Source organism: Lepisosteus oculatus, chromosome 6 (genome assembly GCF_040954835.1).
Source record: "Lepisosteus oculatus isolate fLepOcu1 chromosome 6, fLepOcu1.hap2, whole genome shotgun sequence".
Lineage (NCBI taxonomy): Eukaryota > Metazoa > Chordata > Actinopteri > Semionotiformes > Lepisosteidae > Lepisosteus > Lepisosteus oculatus.
The window spans coordinates 40,673,336-40,699,679 of NC_090701.1; the positions used below are offsets into that span (position 1 = coordinate 40,673,336).

The window sequence follows — 26,344 nt, forward strand, 5'->3', positions numbered from 1 at the left end:
GTGTGAAATATTCTTCTAATATGTTAGCCATTTCCTTTTTGTCATCCAAATATTTCCTCTCATTATCTCCAAGACACGCTAGTCTAACCTTTGCTGTTCTCTGTCTGTTGTAATACTTAAGACAATGTTTTATTATTTGTTTTCACCTCCGTTGCAATATTATTTACTAGTTCAGGTGGGTATCTGCGTCAGCATGCGTAGGCTGCAAAGGAACAAGTAATAGGTTTATTCCATGCTGAAAAAAAGAAGAAAGAAAACACAACGTTTCGGCCGTGGAGCCTTCTTCAGGTGTCAGAAGAAGGCTCCACGGCCGAAACGTTGTGTTTTCTTTCTTCTTTTTTTCAGCATGGAATAAACCTATTACTTGTTCCTATATTATTTACTATATCGCTATCTGCTTTTTTAATATTCTTTTGGATATCAAGGTTTGCAAACTACTTTCTTTCTCCTGATACATCCACTCATCCACTCTCTAACCACTTTGTCCAGTACAGGTTTGTGGGAGATCTAGAGGCTATCCCAGCAAGCAATGGACGCAAGGCTAGGTACAGTACATCTTGGATGGAATGCCAGTCTGTCGTAGCCCAGACAGACACAAACAGGTTATATTTGAGGTATTCATCCATTTTCTCACTCCTTTAACCAGTACAGGTTTGCGGTTGAGAAGGAGTCTATCCCAACATGCAATGGGCGCACACACACTTACACCAGGGCCAGTTTTCTCAGAAACCAGTTATGCAACCAATATGTCTTTGGACTGAGAGAGGAATCACATGCGAACATGAGGAGAACATACAAACTCCACACAAGTAAAACCCTAGGAATTTTTTTATTAAGTTATTAAATAAATTGTGCTTTTTATTTTCTTATTCTAGCATAAATCTGTTCTGTGCGTTAAGTATAGACTATCTTGTCTATCTTCTTCTATTACAGGATGGACGTCTGGATCCTGGTCAATAATGAAGTCACTAGTATAACTGTGAAATCGAGATTAGCTTCAGTAAGGAAAATAAACGTAAGATTTAAGATAGGATGAATTTATTTATTCTAAATAATGACTCTATTTTTTCACATGCCAATCACTTCCCTAATGGAATTTTATTTAAAAATGTATATATATAACAATCACACTAAAACAGGTCTTTCCTGCAAAACATGTTTTAACTGTGTGAAAGTGAACACGTGCCCATGCTGACACAATTGGATTCGTTTATTATAAAAGATGTCATTATGATCAGTGTTTCCAATTTCATGTTCCTATAGAATAAAAACCTAAGGTTCACTCCTGATTTAAAGTGACTGACAGCACTGTTCAAGAATCTTGGATGAATACATGGTCAGAATTATACCACACACACTTATACCATTTGAGAATACGTGGATGATGAATGGCACTACTTGTCCTTGAGTTTATTTGTGGTGCCAAAGCACTAACATGCATTCCTGTCTTTGCTTATTGCTACAGTAACATAATGCCAGCACAGGCGGATCCCCCACCTGCTTCAGTGTTAATGCTGGAATATCCAATTCAAATAGGTATTGAAAAGAAATACTTTATAGGGATTGTATGGAGCTCCTATCTACAGTATGTTATGATGATATACTTTCAGTGGGTTTCAGATTGTGTACAAAAAGGCAAGCAACGCTTCTCTAGATGAAAGAAAAGTGCAGAATCAGGGAGCAATCTGAAGACAAATAGATCTGCAAGGCAGAACAGCACATCCTGTTGTGACTCCTACTCCAACAACACCTCGCACAATGTGCTAGAGAGGTGTCAAGAATGACTCAAGGGGTATCTTCTAGCAGGAGCTAGACGGAAAGAAACAGGCTCTAGAGTGTCTATTACTTCCACAAAAAGAACCACTAATGCCATCATGTGCAGATGATTATTCTTGCAATTTCCTCAGACCTATAGCCTAAGTGTCCCATTGAATGACTATAAAACCTCTCTCAATTTCAGAGTGCAAGTTTCTAACAAAAACAACAATGACCATTGCAATATTATTATGGACATTTTCTATACTATAGGGCTCAAGATGTAAAATCTAAACACCAACACAATTGATAAATCTGCAGACTGTCTTGCATATTACAATCATCCATACAACTGACTCAGGAATAATACTGCTGAAAAGTTATTTATGTGTTAAAGGAAGGATAAAACTATAAACACAGTAATATCTCCTGGTGAAAAGGTTTTACACACACAGACTGGACAGAATTCTATAAGATTTCAAGATTTTGTTAAAATGTGTAAGCATCTTTTCTTATAGTCTGAATGGGAATTGTTACACATGGCTATACATGTCTAGTACTAAATGGAGTTTATAACAGAAGTTTGGGAGGGATGACAACAACCAAGCTCCATTGGACTCAGCTGTCAGTAATTAGCAATCGCTCCTGACAATCCATTCCTCTCCCAAACGCTATAAATACCTACGAAATCCCTCTCTCTCTTGCATCCCACCTCCACCCCATCACCACCTCTGCAGCTGCCCCTTGGTCACCCTGCGTGGGGGTCCTGGTCTCCTTGTCCTCTGGCCGGGAGGCCAGCCCTCAGCCAAGTGGGTTAAGCCACAATCTCGCTCCATGACGCTTTCATCTTGGGTGTTTTTCATTCCTCGTGAAACTGAATTTGGACCATTAGACCCGCAGACATGAAAACAAATATAGATGCTACCATTCACACGATCTGCCAAATAGTCTAAAGGTAGTTCAGTTCTGATCTTGGAGAGCTGGGATGTTATTCCTGATCTGTTCTGACTAATATCACTCAGCTTATTACTGACTTATTTCACAAGTTCACCGACCAGACACGAGGCCTGGGAAATCAAGCATCACTTGGTTCACCGTGTGACACTCCTAAAGTGTGCCTCTGAACTGCAAATGCCAAGGTGACATTAAGTCATTTTCAATCTATTAAAAATGTAATGTGCAAGATCACAACATGGCCTTAACATAAGTCAGAACCTGGAACGTGGTGCAGCTTAATAGCATTACCACACATTTCAGGGTAACAAGAATTTAAATCATGTTAATTTGTATGATGGAGACAAGGTCCTGAAGTAATATTTGTTATTACACAGTACACACCAAAGAGTGTTTCAGCTTGGCTTGGGGGACCAGCTTCTTAGAACTCTTCAGGAATCCAAGATTTCAAGCCCATTACTTGGACATCTCACGGCATAATTTTATAACAAAACATCTGGACGCATGAGCCATGTCAGATTGTGAGCTAATGAAACTGCTATGATCTACTGGCAAACTTTTTTTTTCTAACCTATAGGCCTTAACGCACCGAAAAACAGACTCAAGTGTGGATAATTCTATGATATTAATATATGTGTCAATACGTACAGTATATGCTGTGTATCTCCAATGCATTTACAGTATTTATGACACTACTGTGAGCATAATGCTCTCTAAGCTGGAGGATACAGACAAATTAAATAAAAGAGGATAACATTTTAAATATCAAATCAAGTTCTGACACCATCTTTCCTTACAAGAAAATTGTAAAATTTGACCACACACACTCTATTATCAGAGAGTACTGAGTGATCACACCTAACGGCAGGTGGGCTCTTTGTTCTCAGTGCAAGTAAGGCAGAAGAGCAATGAAAGGGGCAAAAATGTAAAAGACAAATACATATTTACAATTATTTACAGCAAGAAACATATACTTTTTTCTAATACTTTTATTTGGTAACCTGTTTCTTCTAAAATAAAAAGTTGTTACTCAATATTAAATATCTCCCCAAATGGATGCTAATCCAAAGAAGAACATTTCTCCCTATACCAAAGAGCATGTTGACATACAAGAGATTTCTTTTACCTGGTGGCAAAAGATTATTTTCCCTAAGGAAATAAATATTCTTACAATTATAAGATAACAGTCAGTCTCCAAAATTCCAAGATCGGTCTCTTTGCTGCTCAAATTACCAGTTACTTTTCTGTGGTCTGGCCTGCAAAGAAGGAACCCAGTGATAATGCTGCTTCTTCGTAGGTGAATAGACTGCCTGTGAAAGTGTATGGAGTTTTAGTTAGACTACATTGTGGGCCCACATTTTGGACTGTACCATCCTCCGAAAGGCTGGGCTACTGATACCCCAAGAATGGTCTGGTCATTTTTAGATGTCTTCAAACCCGCCCGGCAGCTTTGTGACTTTTTTCCTCAACCGATTTGACATCGGACAGCTGTAGGGCACCGGCAGTCTGACTTGCAACACTGCAAAAGTGCCTGCCTTATACCATATTTATACAATACCAACATGCGCAGTTAATCCTTGAAATCCCACCACATACAACAACACAACATACAGCATACATGAATAGAGGTGATGTAAGGTAATGCGTGCAAAAGAAACTACACAACACTGACAAGCAAATATTTAATATGCAAGTTTTAGTCTCTAAACAAATGCTAATTCTGCCTTTGTACAAAGAGGATCAAAATTCAGCCAAACCCAGGACTGCTGAGCAACTCAAAAGTAAAAGTAAAAAGTAATTCAAAGAATAAGGAACAAAGAAGAGTATAGTATAAGATGGGAAACACTTAATGTTGTGACAAATCTACCAGTGAAACAGTCTAAGGTTATCTACTGTACCTCTTTCACCTTCAAGACAATGTCGGAAACAGTGATAGGATATATAAGTAAAAACACAAAATGGGATGTTTTGTTAATCTGACAATGCACTTTTAAGATTTCATTAAGTAGATTAAGAAGAGGGTTTTCATTACGTTACAAAAATCCATATTTGCTACTTTCATAATCACTTCACAGAATACCGACCAGGTACACTTCTGGGCTTGCAGGAATGTCTGACTCCCAACAGACTACAAGACCTGATTTTTTAATTTTGAAATCTTAAAGTTGAATTTCCTTTGCTTCTTCTGTACTGTTTGTCAGTCCTGTCTCATCTTTCAGTGCTGCATGGGTAGCACTGTAGTGTGCTACTTTTCTCTTGAACCTCTTTCTGCTTCTGGCTGCACTTCAACTCACATACTTTTAGCAAAGCAGATTCATTTTGTTTGTTTCTCTGATGTTGCATCATACTCTCCTTGCACTGGTTTTATAACATTGTGGAGACGCTCGGTCTTGGCAACACCGAGGAAAAGCTGCTGCTCCCTTTTCTACATGAACCTCGGGCACAGTATTCTTCTAGTATTATTTCATATGGCCATTTGCCTTATTCACTGCTGCTATTCAGAGAAGCCGCCACTGCTAATAATGAGATCCCTTAATTTGACTTATTAGGCAACACTGCTAAATGGTCACGTTTCCCACTTTTCGTAGTCATTACTAAGAAAAGAGGGATTAAAATGAGAAAATTTCTCCTGTAGGTATTATCAAGGATTATACAGGTATGTGTACAGGAATGCAAAGAAACAAATTTAGGAACTCATGGATGAATGGATTACAGTGAAGACCAGGTTTGTTCCATCTCCCAGCTCCTCTGTACCATCTGTTAAATTCTGAGTTGCAAATACAGTATGACCCTTTATATCTGTATCTACGCATCATATATACTGTACACGATAGACTGAATTACCATAGACAGCAGCGTAAGCAAATAAAACATTAAATGTTGTATTCTAAATATGTTTTAAACAACACATCGTAAGGTTTTTACCAACGCAGTGATATTTCAAAACAAAACAGGTTGTGCAACTATGATATCAAAAAAGAACATGGTGTGGAGATGAACCTTTCAGCCTGCTATTGTTGTGGTGGAAGAATAGTTTGTTAATGTTACAGCGATGGGATTGATTTCCTTTCCAGAAAGCCGAAAGAAAGAGGCGGGTTTGGTTCTCCCTCCATGGGTTTATTATAACATTTTCCAATATGCTGCTGTCAATCAAATGTTGAAAACCATGGCCTGGAACGGGCAGTGGGCAGCTACATGACAGAAAGAGAGACTTTTCAAGAAAGAACAGTAAAAAACTGTCACAAAAAAACATATGAGGCAACTTTTGAAAAGAATTCCCGTTGTAAATATTTAAAACAAAACAAAAATCAGTCTCATTGAAAATGTTTTTAACTGGTAATGACGGGGACATCTGTTTTATAGACATTTCTATTACTTCACAGGCTTCTGGTACAGATAAAATGGGTTTTTTTTGTACATTCTTTTCCCAGTTGTTATAAAACAAATACTGAAGTAATCTTTAGTATCAAATGGAGCATGTGCTTGATGAGATTAGGCAGATTGGTCATGTAATCTTTCTTTGGGGTTCAACTGCTAGAGAAAAGTGGTAATTAGGCCTATGGAGTGCAAAAATAGTAACAGTCCTTCACAATCAAATTACTGTATGCTGTCACAAAGACTACAAATGGAATTTATAAAAAAATCATATTAGAAATGTCAATAATTAGAAATAACATGGAAAAATATCTTATCAACTAGTAAAGATGTTAAACTATCATGTTAGAGTTCTTTAAGTAAACAATAACAGTAAGGACTACATTATAACAGGGCACATGATAAAGCATATTTAGATTTTCAGAAGGCATTTGACAAAGCTCAGCGTTAACAATTAAATTTAAATTAACAGACTAGAAAACTGAGGGTCGAAAGTAGAAGTGATCACTCAAATTGGAGTGATGTGATTTGTGGAGTGCCACAAGGGTCGATACTAGGACCACTGAACTCAGATTCTACTAGCATTTTTAAACTAGTCTTGCAAACTTGTTTGCAAATTATTCCAATTAAGAAGATAAGCACTGTTTAAGAGACAAATGAAGCTCAAAAAGATTTACATAAAATTCTAAACTGGGCAAACACCTGGCAGATGATGCTTTATGCAGACAAGTGCCGGGTTTTGCATGAGGGTAGTAAAAGCATAAAATCTAAATACAAAATGTGAAATGCAAAGCTAGAAGAAGCTACTTATGAAAGACACAAGTGTTTATTTTGGTCACCACATTATAATAAAAAATTGCTGTTTTATCATGTTCTGATCTACAAAATGCAGGAAAGTGATGATGAAGAGAGCTGAAATGTCAATTTTGGATTTTAAATGCAAAGTTACACCAGGTTATATGGTGTGGACAAGGCTTCAATTAGAGCAGTTTTGTTTTTTTATTTGATCCCCAGATAATACTCTTGCCCTAGAAAGTTTCCAAAGAAGGACAAGTTGGCGCTTCCAAAAAAATGTCACGCATGGATGCATAAAAGGGAAAAAAAATCTCTTTAGTTCTAAAAAGAAGAAGAAAAAAAAGGTACTCGTGGGCAGCAAGATTGGTGGTTAGAATTAGTACAGTGAGGCTCTAAGGCATGTGGAATTTGTACACTATGTTCTCCCCATCTTCATGTGGGACTTCTCTGGCCCTGGTGTAAGTGTGTGTATCTGTGTCTGTGTGTACCCGTCACAAGTTGGGATAGACTCCTTCTTACCCACAACCCTGTACTGGTTAAAGCAGTGAGAAAACGGATGAATACCTCAAAAATTTAAAAACGAAATGACAACTTTTCACAAAGGTATGTGGAACAAATTATACAGACTGACGCTGCATGGGCTTAATATTTACGTGGTGCTAACACAATGAACACTAGCAAGTCACCTAGTTAACTGATCTTTATTTACATTAACAAACTAAGATTTGTCCCCCCACGTGTCGGAATTTACAGCATTATATTTAAGAACCTTTCAAAAGCAGTCCAGTATATATGATTGATGCAGTCATAAGCATTTATCATCTATCCAAAGGCAATAAATTATATTTTACAAAGTAAAACATACAAAAGTACATGATGTTCTTGTTCTAAATTAATGCAAAGAGCATTTATCTACAAGAACTAACCAATTTTTGTATGTGTTAAAAATCTTTTCTTCAATATTAACAGAAAGGTTTAAGAATATAACCCAGGGAAGACTACTGGTCTTGAAAAAAATTGAAACCAAGATATGATGCATACAACTTACGATTGTAACAATGGTTGACAGATGCATTCTCAGTAAATAAATGACCATTTATTAAGTAAACGTGAAGAGTTATGTAAATCTGAGTTACAACACAAATATTCAGACAATTACATGCTGTTAAAAAAAAACATTAAAATAGAAAAGAGAATTAGAATGTTTGAACAAACAGACAAAAGGTACCACATGTCCTTCACATGTTTCCAAATCATCCAGAAAGACTGGAAGTAGAACAAATGTCAACTAACTTTACCACTTAATCCCTGCAACCAAATCTCTGTTCTGGCACTCAAGTGCTATAGGGATAGCAAAGGTTGAAGTCTACAACACAGATGAAATGTTGCCAATGTGGATACAGTACTAGTTGACAGGACAGGAAATCAAGCTTTTAAACAGTGAGGGAAAAGAAAAATTCTGCACTCAGAATACTGTATATCCAAAGGCATCAATACAAGATCTATATATATTTCAGACCCAGGAATGATTTATATAATATGATCAGGTGTGTTAAATGTATGATGTAAAAGTGTTTTTAGGAAAGGGAATAATATGCATGAGTTACAGGTCATAAAAGCATGAGCTAAGGATACAGGAAACCAAATAAGACATGCACATTTAGCCTTTTTGCAGTGAACAATAGAAAGTCTATAGTGTCAATCTGTGGTAACGTACAAATTCTTCCAAACATGTTTAAAGTTTAGCGTCTAAGTTAATAAAATAGCCAAACAGCTGCAAAATGGTTGTAAATCTATGACTGAAAAAAGCAGATTCTGAAGAACACATACATTACTCAAAAAGGGTATCCATCCAGATTATAGGATCATGTCAGTTGAAAAAATAATAATAAAATACAACATTCCTTTGTTGCTTTTCTGCTTTTTTCTCTTCAATCTGGAATACAAGGCATGATCATGCGGAGCATAAACCGGCAACATACTAGAGAAAAGAAATCATTATTTTTAATCAGGTTGTGCTTCCCTTGACAGAATGCATTACAAAGCACATTTGAAACAGAGGCAGGAAAGAAATTGAACATTTTTGCACTTTTTGATAAATGTCATCACGTATACAAGATAAAAATAACATTTTACTCTAAAAGGCAGCGAGGATGGATGTGTTTGTTTTTTTGCCGTGAATTAGTAAGATTATTTACCGACTCGTCTCAACCACATTCAGTTGCTCTTGGCAGACCGTTTCCACTGCAGTTCATGAAAAGCAGCCATGGACAGGAGGGTCAGATCAGCTGTAGTCTACAAAGTTGCTCAGCTGGGGAATTTACAAACCGTGGGTGCTGCCGTGATACCAGGAAGTGTGCAAACAGCAATGTCCCTACTATCGCAGCTACTGAACATGTAAACACAGCAATACAGTTCAGAGGCCCTTCCAATAGTTAGAAAATGATGTCTGTTTTTGTGCGCGAGTGGTGTTGCGGGACAGTGGTCGATTTTCGATTTACACCAAGGAGCAATATCCCCCACAGCCTCCGCCACCCCGCTCCTCGTGATCAGACAGTCTCACACCCCGGCTCTGAGTCTCGCTCTCCCACAGTCCTGGTGTCTGAATAATTTTCTCCACCAGCTCTTCAAAAGCACACTGGACGCCGTCACAGGTTTTTGCACTAGCTTCTGTACGAGAGGATCAAAATGCACACAAAGTTCATCACTAGAAAAGTCCCTGGCAGATAAAATCTGAATTAAATCCTGACTTCAAACTGGTATTTACTCAGTGGATCACAGCATTCTAATTTACAAGCTTTGCCCAAGTACAAAATTCAAAACAGACCAAAAAAATTGGTGGAACAATAATGAACACATCTCTATTACAGAACAGTTTATTATTCCATTCAAAAACAAAATTAAAAGATAGAGGAGAGAAATGTACTTCAATATATAACTTTTTCTCAAAGGTATGTAGTGGTGCCTGACATCTTTATGACAGGAAACAGTTTACTAAATAATACTAAAGCAAAACATTAAAGCAATACACTGCAATGCTCTTTAAAGTTTCCAAATATTGTACCAAAATATTGTCGTGGGCTTGTACAAACCATTATTCATTTAATATAGAGCCAATATCCTTTTGGTTCTCTGTTAAAGAACCAAAAGAAGGAAGAACTTTTTTAGATAGATTAACATTGAAATTGTTTTTCTACCAAAGTTTGTAAGAATCTGAAATCAGGCAATTCAGAATAACTGGGAAAACCTGAAACTGAAGAGACCTGTGTCTGAAGGCATGGCTGTTTTGAGGGAGATGAAAAACATGCTAAAAATAGACTGACAATATGGCACCAAAATACACATTCACCTTCTAGAATGACAGTAATTTAAAAAGCAGCTTCCCCAACATAGTTGCCGAGGATAATTTATTGAAATGGTTCTTTTAAGAGGAATGATCCAGACTTACCTATAAAAAGCATGGAATGTTTTCTTGCAAACTTTAGGCCTTCATTCCTGTCTACATCCCGGTTTTCCTTTAACAAAAAGAACAATCATTTATGAAACCTGTCTTCAGTTTAAAGCTGCTACTGTAAATTAAAGAGGGCAGGCAAGGTCACAAGGACCCTCGTATCCCAAGAAAACACAAAACACATAGCAGGCTTCAGAAACACAATGGTTGAGTAAAGGTAGAAAACGACATGTTCACCACCATAGCTTGATTATTGCCAACACATTCTATTCAGCTACATTTTATTCTGATTATTAGTGTACTAATAGACTTCAGAATTTCAAGGGCTGGCAATTATTTTTGATTAACATAAAGAATTAATATAAAGAATAAAATTAGATTGAAAAGGCATCTGAAATACCTTTTATTTACTGATTAACAAGGATTTTAGGGAAGTCCAGCAGGAAAAAAAGCTTGCACAAGGATATTCCTCACTGACAATATCTGACAATCATATTCACCTTATCGATTTTGTTCCCAACCAACATTTTCACAAGGTCATTTCTTGTACAATAGGTCTCCAGTTCGTTTAGCCAGTTGTCAAGTTTGGTGAAAGTGTCGCGCTTTGTGACATCATACACTACAAGAAAAGGGAGAGCAGCCTGAAAATCTTTAATTTGCTTGTAACTAAACCGAATACCAGTGTGAACTTTTATCTAATCATCTATTTTTTTTTAAAAAAGAAGCTATGCTAAATACTAAAATCCACCGCAAAGATCTCTTAAAGCTCCACTGCACTTCATTTAAGATGAGGCACTTAAAACGAGCACATCAATAATCTCTGACAGATTTCTGAATGAAATAAAATGTGATGTTGATTAAAGGAACTCCCAGTAATTTATAATCTAGCATGTAGAAGGTAATGTCTCTGCTCAATAAGATAGTGTTTACTCACCCAAGATGACACCCTGTGCCCCTCGGTAGTAGCTAGGTGTCAAAGTTCTAAATCTCTCTTGGCCTGCAGTGTCCTGCAATACAAAACACTTTGTTCACATTTACTCAAGAAAGTCTGCCTTACTTGAACAGGAAAAACAATAGGAAAAAGGAGTATACCCTCTGCAGATGAATTTTAAAAAGGGCTTTGGATTAAACCTGTTAAGGCTGGACTGTAATGTTATGCACTAGTGCCATCTTCTGGAGGCTTGTCTTGAGTTTAGTTAGAGACCCAGGCAAGATCAGTTTTTAACTTGAAGCCTTCGCACAATCGCTAAAATGACTCAAAGGCCATCTTTAAAAAGTTAAAGGTGCACTTGACTCACATTTCTAATTATTTCTGAGTGAATCTCTGGATCATATTGTACCATCAAGCGCTTTGAGAAGCCACCTTTAAAGGCGCTATATAAAATAAAGTTTATTATTATTATTACCATTATACGTGGGACATTTTCACTTCTTAGCAAAAACAGAGCAACAGAATGCTTCAAAGATATTTTAAAATAAAATCAAGTACAAATCTCACAACTGCACTAAATTTTAAAACACTGGTACACTGTAATTAGGGCTAACTGCTAAGTAAGGATCCCGTTCTTCAGAAAGCTTATTCCTAGAAGGGGTTGCAGCAGCTTAAAGCCCGCCCTGGAAGGAGGGTTGAAGGGTTGAAGGCAGTACGACAGCCCTGAGCGAGCAGGAGGCCAGATCACACGCAGAAGGACGGGTCAGAGACACCGACCAGCCCAGCTAGCACGTCTCTCGGAGGTGGAAGTAAACCAGAGCCCCTTGGAGAAAACTCACACTGAGCACACTGCCCGGCACACCATCATGCCACCATCATAAATCAGGCAAGACGCTCGTGCTACTGTATTCTAGAAGATTTACAACATCTTGTAAAAAAAATGACATTTTCTCAGTCCACAATTCATCTGTGCACAAAGTGACCTGAGAGAACTTTCACAAAACAGGGCACATTTTCTATCTAAGTGTACAGCATCTGACTACTGGCCTGTTTCAAAAAAGAAAGGTGTTGGCAGTCCATGCCGGAGTATTAAAAACAACTAATTTAATAGCAATGAGGTTCTTATTGCAAAATACAGATTTTGTACAATTAATATCAAGCACCACATTTGTTACTCTCTCCAACAATATACAAACAGCACAAAAAACCCTTACCCAGATCGCAAGTTTGGCCTTGTTCCCATCCACCGAAATGGTTTTTACTTTGAAGTCGACACCTACATGCACAACACAAAATGTACTGTTAATACTTTCCACGTTATACACCAGTGAAATACAATATTTCCACAGAGTAAGGAGTCTCTGATAAATGGCATCTTACATTAAACTTCAAGTATCCAGTGAACTCTATAATACACAAATCTTGGAGTGTCTATTTTTATTAGATTAGGCTCAAGCAAGCAAAACACAATGCTGAAATGAATAAGAGAAGAAAATGCATACTTATATCATAACTGTTCATTACCTTTAAAATAATTGATATAAGACTGACAGCCATCGAGTCAGTCTTGAAAACATTAAAAGCTTTTCCAGCTACCTCTTTGAAATATATGCCCACAAAATAGATATAAGATGCCTGATCCGCAATTTAAAACATATATTTAACAAATGTCAGCAATACTTAAAGCAAGTGTAGGGTGTTTTGACATTTCTATCAAATTTCAACTGTAATGAAAACAGAAGCCATACTGGTTATTTAAGCTTAGTAGACTATCACCCCTCTGACCTCGAACACTGTCAATCTTCATGGAAGCAATGGTAACCGAGCCTTTATTATACAAACAAGGCTTCTGACATTTGTCATATTCAAAACAGCAAATTTATACAAGGTATGGATTTTACTCAATGCACATTCGGCAGCCCACTACACTTTAACATAGGTCAAAAACTAACCATCCCTTAAAGATCCAGGGCTGTTATTTCTTTATTGGCAAAATAGTTCTAAAACTTTATACATTTCGGCTGGGGCAGTGATGAGATAACCTAATTTAGCCTCCAGTGGTTTTTGTGCTTGGATTATTTTTGCCACAAGTCATACAAGAGGTCTGATGGCACCTGAATTAATTATTTCAGAAACAAAGTCCAGGTAACTGCATGATGCCTAAAACCCTAAGAATTTTAACGGTTTTGGATTAACTTTAAGATTTCTTTAAAGTAACCAAATCCAAGTGGCCTAAGGTCATTGTACATTGGAGTATGTCATTGTTTTCTGAACTTCTAGTCTTAAAATGAATTTTTCAGAGAGGGGAAAAAAAACAACTTATTAATACACAGCTCTTTGCTGTGAGAAAACCGTCAGTCTGGCAGAAAATATCTCCTTTCACATAAAGCTCTGCTTTGTCACAGAATATGTGCTGTTAAGTCGCTAACAGCACAAATTCCAGAAGGGATATAAAAGAAAAGCAACAGTAGAACTGACCACAATTCCTTCTAGAACCGACTAAGTGAAGTTCCTTCTACACCTGATCACAGCTCTGTGGTGGAACCTGTGGAATTTTAGAATTCTGGAACTTCAAACGCCTTTAACAACAACTCTTAAAACTAAGAAAAACTAGGTTAATCATTACACTTCGAGGATGTTTATTAGTAAAGATACTGGGCCAAAACCAGGAAATGACTCTCTAAGGCCTTATTTAGGAGCTGTTGAGGCCTTGCCCAGCCAATTGGCATGTATTACTCTCCTCAGACAGGTAGAGCACAGAACTACACAGACTCAGAGCTGGGAAGACAAACCCCTTTTAGCTATAACCAAGAAGGAAATGCCAACAGGCCGGGTACTTCATCCAAGCCAAGCATTATTGCAAAAATATGCTTAAACTGAGAACATCAATGCTTTTACTGTAGAATTTCACAGACTTAAGAAGTGAACTGCAGCCTTGTTTTTCTATTTCAGGTTAGAAAGAATCTGCACTGATGACTGCATTTCAAACCACAATAAATGTAAAATGTGCACAGTAAAGTGTAAAACCGCCAATTTACATGACAAAATAGACTAAATTTCCAGGCATGCGCAGCTGCATCTTCTTTGAATCAGAACGAGGCAACAGAACTTCTGGCGAGGTGAAGTGGCCCTGTGACATTGTGTACACGCAGGCTTCTGAATACTTCTCGTTTAATCCAAGAAATATTGCTCTCGGTTTCGAGACGGTTTTGCCAGCAAATACCTTTTACTTGTTAACTCTGCATGCAGATCACGTTGGAACATTTCTGCGGTGAAATATCTGCTTTACATCCTGTATTTATTCACTCGTACGTTGCTTTACACTAGTCATCACAGTGGCTAGTGAGCAGGAAGGGCTGCATCACATCGCACTTTGTGCAAACTTTGTGCTCCCACCCGTGGCAAGAACAGGGGTTTTTGACAACATGGTGACTATCCAGCACTTTCACAAAGTTCATGCTTTTTTTTGTTGCTTAATTCAGAATTTGTCAAATTCTGCAATACCTTCAACTAATATATTTTGTTACCAAGATTTAATAAACCGGTCTGAGAAACTGAGACTGCAGGTCCCCTGTAACTCCAACCTTGTAGGTATGGAAAAATAACATTACATCAGGGTGTCTAAAATAAAGAATGAATGAGTATGTGGAAGTATTTACATTGAGCCGATATTTACCAATGTTTAACCCGATACACAAGTAAAGTACATAAACTTCAAAGGACAATGCAGATAATGCTAGTCTGGGAGCACTTAGTGAATATGTCCCTCCGTTTTGTAATGTCTACTGTACAGTAAACTCACCAATTGTTGCTGCAAGTTCAGGATCAAATGTATCATCTGTGAATCTTAGCAGGAGACTGAAAAAGAAATTGTAGAAAAAGAATTGTACATTTATAAATGAATGAAAAAACACAGCGAGAATCTTTACTATATAATGGTCCCAAACAAAATAGAACTAACCTTTCATAAACCAAGACAAACCTCAGTTTTTCTTTACAGTGAGGAAACCTTTAGTCAGCATATGACTTTAAGAACCTGGGGAACTGCATATGTATGACAGAATGATGCACACCTGAATGTGTTACTGCAACTTAAACTAAGATAAATCCATATGCACCTGCACTTAACTTGCCCTGGTGATGCCAGTGACACACAGTATATTATATAAATTAAATAGATATTTTATTTATTGATTGATTTATGCAATTGAGGGAAACTGCATAAATCTTTATTAAGTAGCTTTTACACTTGTGATTGAATGTGCTATTTTTCACAGTACTTTACTATTCTTTACAGTACTATCCAAAATGAATAATAGTAGTCTCCTGAGTTTTTTTTTACATAGAACCATACTCCCGTGAAGTTTTTCGACAGCTACTAAAAACACTTTGACATGCCCATCGCCACATTTTCTGAAACAAGTTTTTCTTTCCTTCCGCGGTGCTCTTGTTTTCATTGGATTCCGCCGCAGAAATTTTGAGAAAAAAAAAAACTTATGCCACATACTTAGTGAATCAGGTCACAAAAACGTTTCATTCAGAAGATGCAATCTGTTCATCTTACATTGCTGTGGAGCTTCTGTATGCGCTTATCTAACCAGCCATGTTGTTGCAGATGACACTCAGCTTCTTAAGAAAGGTTATAGAAAAGGGAAGGCCAACCAAATCATCTCCCCTGTCAGATACTTAGCAGTTAGTCCAATATCACTGGTGAGCCTTTAAGACCCCCTGGCAAAGCTGCATGTCCAGCAGATCCTGAGCAAGGCCTGTGCCATCACTACTCACACATTACATCATAGCCTGCTGCAACCATGGCTGCTGGTGCTGCTGTGCATGCCATTGTGTGTCTCTGTGTTGGCCCACCAGGAGATACATCTGTTCTGACCAAACTATCCTATTCTCCTGCCCACATGTCCGGATGGCAACCGGGCTGGGCACCATCTGAGTTGGATGCAGCATCACTGCCATGGATCCAAGAGGGACGTCATGGATATAGCTATCGTTTAGGAGGGATTTACTGGTCTATATAGATCTGCAGGGAGTACCGACATACACAAGACATGATGGATGGATTAATACCCTTATTTATTTCTTTTTTTTTTTTATTGTATAATGTTAGCATGCCCAAAGGGGTTGGGCAGTCAGTTGACCTTGGACCCCTAGAGGGTTTTTTTTCTCCTTACTAAGGAGTTTTTGGTTCCTCTCCTCAGTTGTCTTCTGGTCTTTTCTGTTCTGTATTCACATGTATGGTCACTTGCAATATAAAAATACATTGAATTGAAGACCCATCTCATGTCCTTCATCAGTCTTTTCATCTTTTGCCTTCAAGAACATGTCTTCGCTGTCCACAGTGCAGGACCAAGAGAAGGAAACCTAGCTTTGTTCCAGAGGGCATTAGGCTCGCCCATAAAGAAAGTTTTATCCATATGATCTCTATTGGAAAGCGCTCCCTCTGCAAACGTAAAATATCTCATGGATAGATTACCATTTTATTTTGTAGGACAGGTCAGAGTTCTTCCAGCGCACATGCGCTTTGTTACTTTTGTAATCATTTTAATTCACTTTTGTTGTTTTTTGTTATTTATTTTAAAAATGATTTATTTTTAATTTGGAATGTACTGTGATGTTACAGTGTTTGCTGATTAAATTGCCCCTTGGGGATAAATGAAGTATTTTCAACCAAAATGAATTAATTGATCTCGTCCAAACACTGCTTGAAAGAAGCCAGGGAGTGAATTTATTTAGTCCATCAGACACTTCCTCTTCACTGTCTAGACGTTTCCCATCACTGGCTCAGATATATTTTATTTCATCGCTTACAGGTCTTCTGCTTTTGTAGCAGCAAAAAAAAACTAAGTTATTAATTTGAGCCTCCACTGCAAAACCCCTTGGAGACATGGCTGGATGAGAATCCTGGAGCAGTTATCTGCTAGCACCAAAAAAAACAGAGGGATTGAATGCCTCCTTGTTTGTAACCCTTCTTATAACTGCTCCAGTTACTCCCTGTTAATAACAGTTATATTTGTTTTGTTCAGTACCAAGAAAAACTTGTCCATAGAGTTAAATTAAACTTGGATGTATCTGCCAAAAGCAAATCACAAATCCATGAACTAATGGAAGATTTTTGTAGCAAAACAAGAAGTCATCTCCAGGTAGTGGGCTTTCAGATGTATGTATTTGTGAAGGCCTAAACAACATGACATAAAAAAAAACTATTTCCGCAGTTAGAATATTCTGCATCAGAATAACCCCATCAAACATACTTTATAATCATCCTCCAACTTTAAAAAAAACAACATTTCAAGTAAGAAACAAAATATACCTTGAATTACAGACAGTAGAACACTTTTTAAACACCCAAACCTCAAGTTACATTCTGCATCAGCTTAAATTTAAAAGCTTCACTAAATTTTTCTAACTTGCTTTACATCTTTTTTTAACATTTTGACATTTTAATATCAAATGATCTAAAAGTTTTAAACCACTTTGTAACCCAGGATATACGCCAAAAACTTCTGAAAAACCTTTCTTCTAAAAGGGGTTTACTGCTCTGGCCCTGTCCCAATGGAAAAACGTCATCTCGACCTCTTTGCATGCACTAATGTCAGCTCAGACGTATTCAGAAAAGTGCAGGCAGGCCAGATGACTTCATCGTGGCTCATCTTATCAGGTCAGAGTTCACCCATATTCCCCAACACCAGACATGCTAGTCAGTGTATGCAAATTGCTTCTCTCACTGAGTTCACGCAAAATATATTTTTATTTCAATGACCACTGTTACAGCTTGTTGAGTAACGTTATCAGGATCAGAATTACCTCATACTTCTCAAGTTCAAGTGCAATTTTGGAAATGCAGACACTATCAGGTATTTGAGAGAACATCCATCACCGCATTTCACAATTATGTCACCTCATAATTAAAATAAGGACGTTAAGTATCATCTCACCACCCAATTATAATAGACTTCTTGCCATCTCATATGATATATCCCTAGTGGGAAAACAATATACAACATTTATCTAGAGCTGAACTGCAAACCTTTCAAGTAACAGCTCAGTAAGCAAGAAAAAAATCAATAAATATAAAAAAATTAACAACTGGATGACTAATGCTATCGTGTTTTTAAGTCCAAATAAAACACTCAGTGAACCAATATACAAAATACTAGTTTAGTAGTTAAACATCCTTATCTTTTATTTAAAGGCTTCCTGTTTAATAAGAAGTAGGCCTATCATGACACAAAATGTATTACAGGTACGTTACACCCAGAAAACCCGGATGGCTACCATCACATGGCAAGTAATTCAAATTCTATAAATACACCAGTCATAAATTCTTCCAAATATCCCACAGTTGATCTTTCTAAACATTTCTTAAATCCTGCCAAACACTACAAAGGAATGATATTAACTATTGAAAATGCTTCAAATCACAGAAGGAGAACAATTTGCCCTTTGTTAATGGCCTATTTATTCAACATCTAGCATAAGCTTTTAAGCCTTTTTACTTCTACAAATTTAACTTATTTTCAGCAGAAATGAATGAACTCAGCTGAACGCAATGAGAGAGAGTATCTCGTTCAGGGAGTCTGAGACAAGTCAATGCCAGCAGGTCAGCACATGGGTAACATGAGGCTCCAGGGTGCTAACATTTGTTCTGTGTGTTTAACTTGTGGTCTATTTTACATCCCAAAAATCCCAGTAAACATTGAAAACTGTCTGCACCTCAGTTTCAATTAGGATACCAGAACCAAAGCAAATCCATCCTAAAGCAGAAAATATCCACATCCATTCCCAGAAAGACTGTTCAGAGATGACATTCATCTTTCTCTGCCAGTCATTGTACTGGTGAGAAAACAAGGCGTGCTTCATTCATAACTGGATGCCAGGTGGCAGATATGTCATTTCTTTGATATGCCCATGAAACTCCTCCCCAGACACCAGAGTCATGACCTCACCCTGAAAAGTAATCCTGTCAGACACTGTATCCCGATGAATATCACAGCTTTGTGAAGATTTCCAGCTGTTGCCTTTAATTACAAGTTTGTCTCCCAAAACCGGATCCTGAATTTGGGAAAAACATTCGCACACCCTTTTCAAAATATGGCAGCAGCTACCCCTTCAGCCTTGATTTTCTTGATGATGGGTGTCACAGTCAAAACTGGGATCGCTTACTGATTTTTTTTTGTGCTGCCACTGGAGTTGAACAATTCTCTGACTTGCCCCCAGAATGAAGTAATACTCACTGCTCTCCCTCAGAATTCAGCCTCCTTCAACACCAGGCTTCTATAATCTTTGTGAGGTTTTGTGAAACAACCAGATGACAAACATGGCTAGAGCACATTTACAGCATTAACACAGGTACACGATATGAATAAATATGAACATTGTGTATGGCCATTATGCTACTGATACTAGTATGTGACCTGTTATTGCACATAACGTGCAGAACTGTCACACATGCTGGAGTTGGCTTGCCTTAGGCACCAGGTGATTTGTTATGCAAACACAACTATGCCAAACATCCTTTTAACTATTTAACAGAGACGTGCACACACACACACCTGCAAAACAATGGCTCTTCTCACCCCTATGATAAACTAGGGCTCCCACCGTATATAAAAATCGCCCTTATTAAAAAAAAAAGTTTAGCCTTTCCCTAGCTATTCTGAAAAGAAGCACGTCCAAAACGTTTTAAAACCCGTCCAGTGACGTCAATTTTCTTTTCCCAGAACATTAGACGTCATATTAGACGGACATGTCTCCATTTCTGGATCATGTTTTCTTGTTGTTGAAGGGTGGCAATATTTTACTTGGCACACTTGAGGAAAAAGCCCCCATTAGTAATCTGCTCAGGAGCTCAGACCGGCCAAGGGTGATGACTTCAGCATTGCAACAGTTTTCTCATGACCGGTCTCTCCTGTTACATGCCCCAAGCATTTCACAGGCCCCAGCGCAGAGAGGAGTACAATTTCGCCATTTCTAGCTTATCGGGTTCATCTGAGATGTGCGTTTTTCCACACTGGACTTTTTTTTTTTAGTTATTGAAAAGATCAGTAAGGCACAGCGATAAGTACAAAAAAAAAAAACCGCAGAGCACTGTTGGGACACCGACACTTCACGATGAAGTACAAGGGAAATCGTGAAATGTCCAATATCCCAAACCGGCCAAGCTCGCAGCAGGCTGCCATGAGAGGTGGCGAAAGATCTTTTTAACCGTCGTTTTCTACTTGGTAGCACAGGCAGTAAGTCCATCGCCATCTAAATGACCACAAGCAACGGCTTTGTCTACATCTGACGACGCCAATCCCCCGTCAACACAACGAGACCCCGAAGCCAAACGGTGGGTTAACTACCGCAGCTGCCTGCTGTCAACCCCACAGGCAGGATAAAAAGGTCTCCAGACACGGCAGAAAACATCATCCGCACAACTGCATCGTGCGAAAAAGAAGTTACTGTAACAACACGACTGCTTTTGAAACGCCAGTTTTACACCATTTCGCCTGTACGCGTTTCATAAAACACACTGATCTGGCGGCGCGACGTGTCCAGAGAGCGCCCGAAAACCCTACACGGCTCTCTTTCCGCAACAAAAAAAAAACCAGATGAGCTGTTGTGAGAAATACGAGACTAACAATACAGTAAACAAAGCAGGTCAGGCGCAGGCCTCGGCTGCTACTCCGAGTCCCAGCCAGCGACACAAGGCCGAGCACAGTGTGTTTCACAGCGCAGACAGGGGGTGAGAGTGTCTCACCTGGACTTTCCTACCCCACTCTCCCCGATTATTAGTATCTTGAGAGTTGTCAGCACGTCCTCGTCCATGTTCTTCAGCGTTGTCTAGGCTGGGGGGGCAGCTGTCAGTTTACCCGAGCTGGGCTGACGTTGCACTTGCTGTCTCACCGCACCGGAGGGCCTGAGCTCAGCGCACCGCGGCTCCCTCCTCCAGCAACTTCCTATTGGAGAACAGGCGCCATGTCGTCACCGCGCCGCTCCCACTCGCCAGTGCGGCGCGACATGCTGTTTCCGCCACGACCGCTAGGGGTCGTCAGCACCAATCTGGGTGTGGGAGGGGGGACGTTTTCCTGAGTCTAGGTTTGCAGTCTCAGTCAGGCTGGTGTGCAGGAAAATGCTTTAAGCTTTCATTAACAAAAAAAACTCACAGGATTGGCAGTGTAGTATCTAAGAGCATCAATAACATGTAAAATTTGGTACTGACCTCCAAAAGAGTGACATTTCCACTAGTAAGAAACACTGGTGAGCGAAAAGTTTTGGTGTTATTTTCTGTTTCTGTAATATAGTTAACATCAATATTTGTATATGTAATAAAAAAATACTACAGTATATTCGTAAAAGCAGAAGAAGATAAATTCCAGGAAAATTCCTAAGGACATTGTTCAGGCAGGAGAGGAGATATGGGAGGTATTTAGATTTTAGAACTATGGATTTATATTTTTGGCTTTTACTCACTTTACACTGTCCAGTTTCATTGGGTATTTTATTTAGCGTTTTGAAGAACAGTGCACATAAAGCTGTAGTGTTGCTCCAAAAAATACAGTATATTTATTTAAAAATGTTGAACATATATTTCAATATAACATGGAAATAAAACTATAAAAATACTATTTTCAATGATGTGCAGAATGACTGAAAATGCAATACTTTACATTTACAGTTCTTTGTTGTTTTTACATTAACGCCATTAAGTTTTACATTAACTAGATAATAGATTTTTTGTTGTGTACTACAACTTTTATATATATTTACTGTACAATACAGTAAAAGGTGCATTGATAATCCTTCATGAGCAGACAACTACTCCAAAAGAAACATATGGTTTTATAAGCAGACAGTGTAGGTACTGTGGTTTTAGGATCAAATAGCTCAACAATAAGCACATTCACTGTTCCTTCTTGAGAGATGAGAACAGTATTGTTCCCAGGATTGAGTCAATCCCAAAAGGAAAGAGTGGTGTGGTTTTTGTAAGGTTGTCTGGATCCATCCATCCCTTTTCTAATCCCTTCTTCCAGTTCAGGGTCAAATAACCCTGGGTTAGACGGAACCTATCCCAGCAAGCAATGGGCACAAAGCGAGAGACATCACTGAGATATCGATTCTAATAGTAAACACACAAAGACACATCTCAGGAAGTGTGCTGATGGCACAGCCCTGGACAGCTTATTAAGGAACCCAGAAACCCATCCTGGTCCCATTCTAAATGATTTTACTAAATGGTGTAACAAGTTCTCTTTGCAGTTAAGTGTTTTAAAAAAAGGATCTGATCATCGATTTTAGGAAAAATGCAACACTCCTCCAACCTACTGTAACTAATGGTCAGACTGTAGAAACTGTCAATGACTACTTGGGACTGGTCATAGACAAAACCTAAGCTGGGAAAAATACTGCAACACCATTTATAGAAAAGGACAACAGAGACTCTACTTTCAAAGGAAACTAAGCTATTTCAAGGTAAATAGAACCATAAAATCAGTACCACTGATTGGGATAGGCTGGAAAGACGAGTCAAAATAAATAGCAACTTAATTTTATTAGTATAAAATTGTATAAAAGTATTGTTACTATCTTCGCCCTTATCTTACTGTAACACTGCGCTGACTTCTAGGTTGGTGAAGGTGTGTCTGTCATTGTGTTGCTATGTTGAGAGTGTGCTGTAAATAAAAAAATTTCCCTGTGGGACAATAAAGCTTGAATTGAATTGAATCATTTATCATGGAGATTAACTCCCAAGAAAAAAAAACACTCCTCAATTACTATTCATCTTTATTCGTATGAAAGATTAATGCATAGAAGAAATCAAGGCATTGTTTAAAATGCCGGGTTACATTTTAAAAAGCAAAGCACGGGAGGTGTTTAACAATGAAAGGATCTTTGATGTTCCAGAGACATGAAGCAAAAGGAAAGTACTGTTCCAGTGAACACTAGTGAGATCTACTTTCTTTGCCTGGAAGAAAAGAAAACCACAAAAGACATATCCTTTGATAAAACCAGGTGTGGCCAAAAGTCTGCCAGAACTGGCAGCTTGCCACAGTCTCCCAGTCTCAAAGCTATGAGAGACTCTAGCATACATCATGTAGCTTAATATACTGTATATTGTACTTACTGCTGGGTAAGGTCCATTTTCAACAACAACAACAACACCTGCATCTGCGCCCCCATTTTTTAGTTGAGAGTCTTAACAAAGAAAACTTACTGTAAGCAAGCTACAGCAGAAGCTACAACAACACAAACCTCAGTGTAAAAATCTGTCATTTGGATCTTAAAGGCATAAAGAAATAGCCATGAAGGACAGAATAATCCATCAGAAACATTTGTACCAGCTCTTGACTGTTGTTGATTTTAAAAAGCTAAACAAATGTAGGTAATTTTCACTTTGTGTGAGCTTTGAATTCTATACAGCCAGGTGTAGGATTTGTTTGTTTTACACCCAGTAATAAACCAACATGTTTAACATCCAGGTAAGTAATAGTATAATGGTTAAAATACTCTATCCCTTTATTGAATTTCCATAAAAGGGGTGATTGACCAGCAGGTGGCAGTGTTACTACACATATATCTAGTATTTTATTCACACGTTTGCTTTGAAACTTGGGAGATACAAAAATCTTTTTCCCATTTCACATGTAATACTGGGAAATAATTCAGCGTGTGCGTTTCAAGAAAAAACCTGAAGTCATTTTATAAGTATTATCAATGAACAGTACCTATTAAGATAGAGGAGCCGAGTTGAAACTCCGATGTGGAGCCAGAGGTAATTGAGCTTTGCAAAAAGACGAAGTTCAGTTTTATGCCTGCTACAAATTCAGCTAAAATCAGTCTTTATTCCTAAACTGCTGTGCAGTTTATGATTAATTCTATTTTAGTTTCTGTGTTCATGAATATGACTGCACAAAGGCCAAGTGGTGAATATTTTACTAATGAAAAATGTAATGTGTTGAATGTAGACCTTCTTCTGTGACACAGAACCTTAGCAAAATGCGTTTGAAACAATCGAAACAATCGAAACAGAGACTGCCAAACAGAGGTGACAGAATCATCCCCAGATGTACACTTTGAAAGGGTCCAGATACACTCCAAATCAGAAGCTTACAGTTTCAGGAAAGCAGCCTACAGTATGAACAAAACAGCTGAAGAGAAGTACAGTGGGACAGGATGGATGTGGAGTCAGTAGATACAGGATGGCAACAGTTTTAACAGATACTGCATGAAGGACAGAACACATTTATCCCAAGAGTGAGATCCCAAGCAAAAGCTATCAAACAGGATCTCAAAAGGGTGGAACAAACACATTCGGGAAACATAAAGGCAAAGGAAGCACTTCATGAAAAAGATTTAAAAACCAGCAGTATCCAGCTAAAGAAAAGGAGGACAGTGAATTGTAAGCAGATGTTAAAAAAGGAAATTAGAAAGGTAAAGAGAGAGATGCAAGGGAACATAGCAACGGAAGCTATAATAAAAACTTAAAATATCTCTCAGTACTAGAACAATAAAAATATAAAAAATATATCTGGGAGAATAACGGGAAACTTCTAGACAAAGAAAGGGGACATGAGTATACTGTATCAGCAAATATACAGAGTATATAATTTGCTGAATTTACATTTTCAAAAGGAGTGTGATAAAGTTTCTCATAAAACATGAATTGTCAGACTTCAGAAGGTATGCACTCAATGAAGTGTGTTTGGATGCAGAATTGGTTAATAGATAAAAAAACCTTTAAAGTAGACAAGTGTAGAGTATTACATGCAGGTAAGACAAAAATAAACTATTGTATGAACACCTAATGGGAAACGCTGAGATAGAAGAGGCAACTAGTAATTATTAATATGTCACGTCTTCTGCTTTTTATTATTTAAATTGTTCTGTACATGAGAGAAGCTAAAAGATAAAGTTTCTAATTCCATTATATGAGAGACGTTGATAATGAACCCAGAACCCTATCAGCGTATCTGATGAATACATTAAACAAAAAGACGCATAACTACTATTGTATATAACAATGCATGATTTTGTATTTTAATATCATTGTTACCTACTACAACGCTTTTCCTCCACCAAAAAATAACCAGCTTTATGCCAGACTGGGACAATAATGTGGATTTTCTGCATGCTCATTGTCTAACAATGATCTCAGGGTTTGCGAATAGCTTGACATGTTAAGAAGCTGCCTAGCACCAGTGCAGGCAGAATGATGACTAAGTGTGGACATGTGGACTGTGATTGTTGCTTTGCTTTTTACCCCCGGAGATAGGCAGCTATCTTAGGTCAGATAGCTTAGGTCAGATCACTGCATAGCAATAGGTTTCAGGTTTGAAATGTTGAATCCATTTTTGGGAAACAGTGACTCTGTCATATCCTATTTGATACTGTAAATGTTTACAAAATAATTTGCCAGAAGATCCTGTCAGCTTGCTCAATGATTACAGCATTCACTGCCTGTTGATTTCCCAATCCCTGGAGCAAATCTGTAATGCTTTTTTGCTCTTTTTTTAAACATACACAGACCCACTCTTACACACTGGTCTAGGTCATACATTTTATTCCTGTAAAGTATTTTTTTTTGCCATTTTATGAATTTACACAACCTCCTCACCATCCTTTGTGCTAAATCTTATCTACCACTCTCCGTCCTCAAACAGCCTTTCCATCTGTTAAGTAATTTCGAATGGGAAACCAATGCACCCTAATGAGTGAGATGGGAATTAAGCCTCCATTTGTCATCAGCTGAGGACAGCTAGCGTGTCAGATACTGTTTGCCGTGTATGGACTAGATGGTTCCACTTATGTAAATTATCTGGTCTCTTTTCAGACATGCCAAATACTGTATGTGGTGCTTGATTGCTGACATGTGGGTGGAATCACAGATCAGCTATCGGAGACATTGGCCTTTAGTAACCATAGCAAGATAATGACACAGGCAAAAGATAAACTTGTTAGAGACACGTTGCATAACTGGACATTGGTGAGATTGAAATTAACATTTATGTACTGTTGCAATTATACTTCATATTTCAAATTTGGTAAGTGAACAGATTTCCTATTAGTATTTTTGCAGTTTTACATTTATA

General features: G+C 38.0%; 1 protein-coding gene across 1 annotated transcript; it reads right to left on the bottom strand.

Annotated features, from left to right (window-relative positions):
* Nucleotides 1-7,561: 7,561 nt before the first annotated feature.
* rab18a (RAB18A, member RAS oncogene family) lies at nt 7,562-21,211 on the bottom strand. The gene is made up of 7 exons (XM_006634091.3): nt 21,016-21,211; nt 15,064-15,119; nt 12,476-12,537; nt 11,265-11,337; nt 10,831-10,949; nt 10,328-10,394; nt 7,562-9,549 (listed from the first exon to the last, which is right to left on the bottom strand). Exons 1-7 carry the CDS (start codon nt 21,081-21,083, stop codon nt 9,377-9,379), a joined length of 618 nt encoding a protein of 205 aa, XP_006634154.1. The 5' UTR covers nt 21,084-21,211; the 3' UTR covers nt 7,562-9,376.
* Nucleotides 21,212-26,344: the final 5,133 nt, after the last annotated feature.